This window comes from Astyanax mexicanus, chromosome 1 (genome assembly GCF_023375975.1).
Source record: "Astyanax mexicanus isolate ESR-SI-001 chromosome 1, AstMex3_surface, whole genome shotgun sequence".
Lineage (NCBI taxonomy): Eukaryota > Metazoa > Chordata > Actinopteri > Characiformes > Acestrorhamphidae > Astyanax > Astyanax mexicanus.
Genome location: NC_064408.1, coordinates 17,975,713 through 17,984,874, shown reverse-complemented (window position 1 = coordinate 17,984,874; position 9,162 = coordinate 17,975,713). Strand labels below are relative to the sequence as shown.

Genomic DNA, 9,162 nt, shown 5'->3' with positions numbered 1-9,162 from the left:
GATATTAAATAGTATTTATCTGCATGTTAATACTGATGTTTCTACAAATATTACCATTACATAATGTCAGAGGACACTAAGACAATACATGTAAGTTTAGATACTTGCAAAATGAAGGCTGACACAAGAAACACAAACTATTCCATCTTCTCCCGAAATAATAATGTAATGTGATGAAGTGGCTTTATAAAAACAGCAGGAAAATGCTTAACATTTGCAAAATTACCCTAGTGTTACAATAAAAGCAACACAACCATTGCATGTATAGTATACTGTATATATAATCTGAATTTGTTTTAGAAAGAATGTTAAAAATGCATTGACTTAAATAAAAACAAAACGAGACCCACATTTACACCACATTACTATATTTCATTCTTTAAAAATAACATTTGCACATTATATCACAAGAACATCATTCATAGCAACCTTGTGTCCTTATTGTCCTTCATGCCATACAAAAATAGACTTCCATTTCCATTTCATCGTATATAAAACAATATTCTCAGTCAGTTATCTCAGTCATAATAATTTAAATATCTGGTGGTGCATGTATTCCATTATTCTACACAAGATTTTCAGTCCAGGTCCTGAAGTATCCCACATATTTTCTCAAAAACAACATATTTTACAATAGTATTTGCAGAACAAATATTTTCCAAGGACAACATTTAAGTCAGCTTCAGGTTTGCATGTGTTAACATACTGATCTGCTTAACATCTAGTTGGGGGTCAGTAGTCTTACAAAAATAATTGTTTCCCAGGTAATCAAATTACAGCAAGCTCTTAATGGTCCAGTGGTTCAAATTCACCAGTATCTAAGGAGACAGGTGAGTTTTCAAATACTTTTTAGTTAAGGAACTGCATCACTCAGAAAACACTTCTTGGCACATTTATTTTTTTAAAGAGTATTGGCAAAGCAAGTTGTGCATTCTTAACTACTACAGCATCAATTCTTTTACAACTAGTTTCGGATGGATGTTCAGTCAAAGCAGTCAAAAAATGAGACCCTTATTTAGACCACATTACTGTAACATAATCAGACCCACAGAGTCTAATCATATCTCAAACTTCCCCATTATGCTGCTTTTATGTGGTCTAAGTTCATCTTTGATTGTTACAGTAGATCAATAATTTTTCAAAGTGGTTTGAAAGCTGGTCACACAGGAGAATACTTTTTGTATGGTGGTTAGCTAGATGGTTATCCAGATCCTGACCAGCACAGTGTATTTCATTTTATTGCATTTTATTTTGGTGATGCTTTGCCTTAGCGGTAATAATGGACAATCATTGTGGTGTAACTGCTCATGCTGGTCTTAGTTGTGCTGGTCAACCTGCTTAGTCATGCTGTTCAGACTAGTGAACCAACTTGGTCATACTGGTTATCTCACTTGGTGAGGTTGTTCATTCTAGTAGACCGGCTAAACCATGAAAATCAATCGAAAACATTATTTATGCTGAGCAAGAGCTATACTGGTTAGGGGATGGACACAATATCAATATTGTAATAAATTGTATAGTTTGTGTTTGGCTTCAAATGTCAATATTTGTATTGAAACAAAGGTGTTCTATACTCCCTAAGACTTGCTCCCCAATTTGGCTTACTAAAGTTACTGCTTCATTACTCTACAGGAAGGCGCTAATGTAATGTATGTATAAAGTGTATAGTTTTCCTCTAATGTATTGAGGAAAACTTGCAGTAAAGAATATTGGTTTAGAAGTACTTTATCCTCTTCAGTTACATAGATGCCATGATACATCACAGGGAATTGAGTTGCGATATATTGCGAGTATCGCAGCATCACAGTATCTTGACATCATCGTTATTTTGGGCAACGTATCGTGATAACATTGTATTGTGGTATGCCTGTGATTCCATCAAAGTACACTCGTAAGACCAAAAACTGTGGCCATGGCCACCAAAACAAAGTTTCCTCCACAAACATTCGCCATGTTCTCCTCCTCCTCAATATAATCTTCCTCCACATAATCCCCCTCATCATCCTCATCGTCTGAGAAGAAGCCACTTCCGGCGTACAGAGCGTCTCTCGGTCCGTAGCACAGCGTCCTCATGCTTGCCTTCACGTACTCACAGATGTTCCTCTCTGCACCATCACAAACGCATGTGTCCAGAGGGCGCGCTTTGGGCATGGTGCGCATGCGTGCTATTACCCTCCGGCAACCGTCCGTGCACGCCCCCTCGCGGTCGTTTCCAGTGAAACCGAGCAGGCCTCGGCAATGCAACAGGTAGTCCCGCACAGCTTCTGCGCACTGTGCATCGTTTTCGCACTCGCGGCGTGCCTCTGTGCAGCCCCCTGCACCTGCACCATTGGTCCTTGGCATGCAGGGCTCGATGGCACGCTTGGCATCAGTGCATGTGGCATCTCGAGCGCAGTCGCAGCGCTCCAGGGCTGGCCCACCTGCTGTCAGGTTCAGCTGCACAAGCGACGATACGCAGTGGCTGGGGCACGATCGTCGACGGCCGGTCAGTACGGAGCTGCATGCTTGCGCGTACTGGCTGTAGGCATAGCGGCAGTCGGGGTCAGCCTGGCACTGAAGCACCGCCTGCCAACACACAATAGGCTGATGGTGTCCAGAGGTGGAGGAAGACGATACAACAGTCACTATCACATTAAACACCAGAAACAGAACCACAGTCCAGGTTAACAGCCGCTTGTTCACCAAGCACTTGTTACCGTTAACAGGGTAAACGACACTAAAGTTAGCCATGGATGAAGGCTTTAAACAGGGAGGTGAGGCTAGAAATCCTGGGACCACCTAAGAAAGTTTAAACTGTCATAGTTAATAGGGTAATACTTGAATGTTTGAATGGCATCTGGGTCATTATCAGAATACTGTTCCTTTGGCTCTCAAAGCCTTAAAAATACAACAGCTTAACCACCAAGACAATTTTAGCAGAAAATGAAAATGTGATTTGACCTAGAGTTGCATTTTAAAGAGTTTTGAATGCTTTATGTTTACCTTGTTCAGATTCAAAGTACATTTTTGATTTTGATGTTTCAACATTATTATAATTACCTCTATATTTTACCACAACATAAAGGAAAGTTTAAGCTTTACCTCAGCTATGCATGGAGACAATGACGTGAAAATGAAGTGAAATTAATGTTATTAATTGCTGAACATGCAGCAAGTGTTTTCAGTCCCTTGAAAAGACAACAGTATGAAGGTTGAGATGTTACTGACGTCAGAGGTTACTTTCTTAAAGGGGCGGTTACTTTAAGATGACAAGGAATTCTTGGACATGTTTGAATAGCATTATGAAAACAGATAAACGAATAATTTAAATGTTTTAATTTTTACTTGTACCTAAAGTAATTATATAACTTAATCAGAAAAAACACCTCTACATCAAAGAAAACTATATAAAATGTACAAAATGTAATTTAAAGTGGACGTTAACATTCTTCTACATTAGTAATAATAATAAAATATATTTTAACACAGTGTTTGTATGAACTTTAAACAAAAATACTGTGGACACAAAAGGAACATTATACTTATAGTGACCCAGCTATGCACCTATATTTTTTACTGTTGTTCCCACAAGTCTGGCTTTAGTCAGTGAGGGGGGTCCTCGGTTCCTCCATCAACTGCTGAGTTCCCCCGGTTCTTCTCCACTGAAAACCCTCATCCATACTGAAGTAAAACTCCACCCTCGTCTTTAGCGCCACAACTTACTCCAACATCTCAAATGTGGTCCTCCTTCTCCTAACTTCCACAGCTGAGCTTTTCAAAACGTCAGAAATCCGTGGTTTTCTCGAGATTGGAGAGCTGTAGGGCTTGCCAGTCTGTTGTGGAGTTGTTTGGGGGGATTTTGTTGTTCTTCTTCTTCTTACAGTTCCCACAGATCCTCTCTTCACCTCCTCTAACCTCTCTCCGTCTCTTGAAGCAGAATTTGCACGCAGTTTAATCCTCAAAATCAGAGTTTACTCAGTCTTCTCCGGTGCAGCAGCTCGTCCACTCTCTGCAGTGCAGTCAGAAGGGTTGGTTCTCAGCACTGGGAGAGTTTGCTCTTGTTTCTCTGGGTCTCCGAAGAAGAATTAAGCTCCTTTGCTATTGGTGCTCAGCGTTGTTGTGATTCTCTACGTCACCAGGTGGGCGGGGACAGAGCGTGACAAATGGGTTGAAATGGATTTTGGGGGTTGGGATGGGGGTCAGCATAGACTCAGAGTTATAATGGGCAGCACAGGGGTAGGATTTAGGAAAAATTCAAATGAAAACTTTAACATAGTAAGCCTGAAAAAAGCCTTGGTGACACTTTACCATTTTATTGGTTCGTTTATGCTCAACTGACATTCAACTACACTCAAAATAGAACCTAATGCTAACCTTAACCCTTAATCAACCCTAAAATCTAACCCTACACCTAACCTTAACCTTAACCCTTAATCAACTCTAAAATCTAACACTACACCTAACCTTAACCTTAACCCTTAATCAACTCTAAAATCTAACACTACACCTAACCCTAACCTTAACCCTTAATCAACTCTAAAATCTAACCCTTCACCTAACCTTAACCTTAACCCTTAATCAACCCTAAAATCTAACCCTACACCTAACCCTAAAATCTAACCTTACACCTAACCCTAACCATTAATCAACCCTAAAATCTAACCTTACACCTAACCCTAACCATTAATCAACCCTAAAATCTAACACTACACCTAACCCTAACCATTAATCAACCCTAAAATCTAACCTTACACCTAACCTTAACCTTAACCCTTAATCAACCCTAAAATCTAACCCTACACCTAACCCTAAAATCTAACCTTACACCTAACCCTAACCATTAATCAACCCTAAAATCTAACCTTACACCTAACCCTAACCATTAATCAACCCTAAAATCTAACCCTGCACCTAACCCTAAAATCTAACCTTAAACTAACTTTAAATCTAACCCTAAACACAATCCTAAAATTTTAAGATTATAATTTAGGTTAGAGTAGAATGTAAAACCTTCAATAGAGAATCCTTTACTTTCACCTTTCAATTCAACTGAATTTTATAGACCTGCAGTTGAATGTCAGTTGAGCATCAATGAAACCATCAAATAGACCATCCAAGTAAAATGTTACAAAATCTTTAAATAAGAAGAGTTTCTGTGTCCATGGCACTGTATAAAACTAGTATTGGTAGGCCTGTCACGATAATCTTTCAATATATTGAATTGAACTATATATAAATAAAACAATGATAAATATATATAAAACTTTGATAAATAGTATATTAATTTTAAGATCAAACGACTAATATAATAAATCACAGTATGATTCGTTACTTTGCTTTTTCGTGATTATTAAGACATACATTCACAGACCATTTCTTAAGCCTGACCTGATAGGTTCCAAAGAAAATGGGAAGAAATCTCAGCTCTTAAAATCCTTCATAATTTGATTCATAAAAGGTTATCCTGCCACCTTTGACTCACCCTGATAGAGTTTTTTTATTAAAATGAGTAAATGAGTCCACTGTTCGCTCACAATATTATGACGCAAATACGAAGATCAATGATTGGTGGTGTTAATGTCATTAGCTATTGGTCAAATCTAATTCAATATTTCTGATGATGGTACTCAATGAAGGAGTCTGTTGTGTGCTTTGCTGGCTTTTACTGAATGTTTATACAATGCTGTGTTATGGTGTAAAATAATACAGTGTATGACAGCTTGATATATGTAAAATGCATGTGAAAGTGTCATTAGAGTCATATGGTGTTCATGTATCAGTTACATGAAGTAATCAGGTTAATGGAGGCATTTACCCTTCTAATAACAGTATAATAAAAGCAATAAAGTACTGTACAATGGCTATGGGTTTAGAAGGGACTTTGATCTGCAGCAGAGTAGCAGCAGTGTTGCAGCTATATCCACTTTCTGGATGCTAAAAACAGCTGATCAATGTTGCCCTTCACAGCTAATTAACTGTCAAGTTGCATTTGTTGTGGAAGTATTGATCCTCTGAAACAAGCGGCCTGTAGCTATTCTCTCATCAATGTTTACAAATTGCCCTCAAATTCTATGAAAGGAGGCCACGCAACCACTTTGAGTTAAACTTGGCTCAGTTCAGTGCACCACAATAAATACTAGCACTAAATACGTAACGTGTTTAATTGTCTCTTATATGAATCAATGTTTTATGTCTGGACAAATATTGTTACAGCCAACAGGTGACCTGGTGATACTGGTCCTATATAGGATACATATTCAATTTATGGACATGCAACATGAACGTGAATGGTCAGATTAGATTTCATGCAGATTCTTTCACATTACTGACAGGTACAGGTCACTAACATTTATTATTGCGAAGAATCAGGATCTGCTCAAAAAATGACTCTGATAGGAATATACATTTAACTGTCCATTCAACTTGTCTGTAACGTGTCTGTTTGTATAGGCAATTCTATCCAGACACCACTGGTCACAATCATTACCACTAACTGCACTATCTACCGTTGATGGTAATGTCTTTTATAATGTATTCTCGATACTAACCATCTACTACTGCTCAAAGTCATTCATTTAATAATTTATGCCACCTGTTCTTAAGCACACTGGAGAGTGATTCATCTCACTCACAAGATAATATCCTCAAACTTATACAGGTGTGAGAGTTCCCAAGCTGTCCCTGAAAGTAAAAAAATATGATTAATGTACATACTATAATCCCATGACTTTTGGCATGTCAGTGTATATGCACAGTGTTATTATACGATTGGCAAGAGCAAAGTGAGGGAAATTATTTAACAACACTCTGATGTGGCCCCAGTAAGCCCTGCACAAGAATTCTCACATACACATTAAAACCATTTACAGTAAATCCAGTTACATACAGAGGTGCTTTCAAATACACTTCCTGAAGTATGCTGACGCTGATTTTGAAAACAAGCCCTCTCCATTTCATTTGGTCTCCAGTGAATTAGTGTGCATAAGGGGCTCTTTTGAACCTCTCTGGTTGGTTTGGCTCCCTTTAGAGCAGATCAGCAGCTGTTTGCAACATATGTTGCTTCCCTCTTCCCTTCTCCTCTCACCCTGAAACAGCCCCATCCACACACTGCCTTCTGCACACACCATAAGCCATTATTTACACAGGCCAGAAGGAGCTCGGCCATGTATGTTCATACTTATGGGGCTCACACACGTGCAGTCAAAATCCACATGCGTAAAGATCCATATAAAGACATGACAGCCCTAAAAATGGAGGGAAAAATATTTCCAGCACGATGAGTAGGTCATATCTTCTACATTTACTACCTTTCACTCAATGAACGGGGAAACTAGTCAGTATTAATAAGCAAATTAAAGAAAAGTAATGGTATTCATTGATACTTGAGCTACAAGAGAGTGTTTTAGCGCTGTGGCTGGAGCAGATCATCACTAAATTTTATGTCAAAAAAAAAAAAAATTGTCTAAGGTATTAAGGTAGCACAGCTGGCAATTAGACTCAAATTAAATTAATTTTGCATAGAAAACACTGCTTAACTGAACAATGGTAAATATGAGTAAATTAAAGACCAACTTCACACCTGGCATTAACATCCATCCTGGGTGATTCGATTATACAGCACAAAGTGGACAACAGGTGTGAATGGGGTGTGAATGGGGTACAGTGCATACCGAGGATACACTGTAATCCAATCACTCAGAGACACATATGAGAACAGTATTATTGTAGTGTGAGCATCAACTCTCAATGCCCTGTTGGGCGACAAGACCAAACCCTCCACCATGTTTTAAAAACAAATCTAACTTAAATAAAACAGGGAGATACCCCCGTCCACCTATATACTCATACTCCACTAGTGAAAGCCTTTGAAAAATTAAACGAATACTTCAGAAGTCTATACACCAAAAAAGCTGGAGCATGTATTGTTACGCGTATTTGTCCATAAGCTTGAAAGAAAGAGCCTTGTATTGTGGGAAAAGAAATTATTAGGAGCTAGGATAAAAGCTAATCATATTGGACCCTCCTATACAATCTTTAAAGCTATAGCTAACTGCATGTTGAAAGGACAGCAATGCTATCTAGTGTGGAAGATTATAAAATAACAAGCTTAGCTTAAAATAATCATGCTTGCTAAAACCTTAACCTAATGCTTACCTAATGATTAAAACACATATTTGCCTTAACCTATGAATCTAAAACATATATTACACAAATAGATCTATGAAAGCTACAAATCTATATTCTACTAATCATTAATTACTGAATCAAGAATTAGCCACTAATCCACACGTATACAATCCACACTCACGTATACAATCCACACTCATATTAAACAGCAATGACTTGTGTGTGTGTCTCTGACATTTGAATGGCCCAACCGAGAAAGCACGCTTCCTCTTTTTACTGGTAAACATCTTAAGGTCGCAGAGGTAAGCAGACTAAAAGAGTTCCTCTTTTGCTCCTGGGCTCTAGAGGAGTTCCTCTTTTCCGCCTACGTTCTAGGAAAGGTCAGCAACAGGAGAGCCGGATTAACACACCAGTAAAAAACATACATTTTCTAGCCTTGCAGTTAAAGATTGCGTCTAACAAAATTATACATGCAGCTTTAAGCTATGTTAAAATATACTAACTAATTAATCCTACTGTAGGTATAGTAGAACTAATTAATCTGACTGTAGAATGTAGCAAAATTATTATCAATAAAACAGAGTATGAACTAAAGAGGAACTGTGCCTTGCTGACCTTAAGACATGCCTTGTCACCTTGGCAAGGGAAGTTGGACACCTACGTTTTCTCAGAAGCAAAGGTTAAGACAACTTTCAAGTTCCTCAGAAGTCTGGAAAAATGAAGTAAACAATATGATATACCATATTTGGAAGGATAGCATAAAAATCAGAAACCACCTAGCAACAAGGTACGTCACAGAAGGGTATACGTCATAAGAGGGTATATAGATGGAGTCAGAAATGCCGAGGGTCAGAAGAACTGGGGTAACGTCTTAGGATGCATGCCTGTAATTGTTCTTCTCCAGAATTCTGAAATAAAATCATACTTGTTCATTCTCAATCTCCGTGTCGTCTGAATCCCTGGATCAACGAACATTCAACAGAAAAGCTAACAGAAAGCTTTTCCAACAATTAAAACACATATTTGCCTTAACCTATGAATCTAAAACATATATTA

The 9,162-nt window shown here is 38.2% G+C and overlaps 1 protein-coding gene across 1 annotated transcript; it reads right to left on the bottom strand.

The window, feature by feature from the left end:
* Nucleotides 1–351: 351 nt before the first annotated feature.
* gas1b (growth arrest-specific 1b) lies at nt 352–4,185 on the bottom strand. The gene is made up of 2 exons (XM_049466196.1): nt 4,111–4,185; nt 352–2,778 (listed from the first exon to the last, which is right to left on the bottom strand). The coding sequence occupies exons 1-2, from the start codon at nt 4,183–4,185 to the stop codon at nt 1,879–1,881; spliced, it is 975 nt and encodes a 324-aa protein (XP_049322153.1). The 3' UTR covers nt 352–1,878.
* Nucleotides 4,186–9,162: the final 4,977 nt, after the last annotated feature.

What these genes read in the sequence shown, in the direction of transcription:
- gas1b (XM_049466196.1), bottom strand. Translation starts at nt 4,185, where the DNA reads ATGCTGACCCCCATCCCAACCCCCAAAATCCATTTCAACCCATTTGTC. An exon ending in GTCCCCGCCCACCTGGTGAC is followed by an intron (nt 2,779 to 4,110) that starts GTAGAGAATCAC and finishes AAACTTTCTTAG; the next exon opens with GTGGTCCCAGGATTTCTAGC.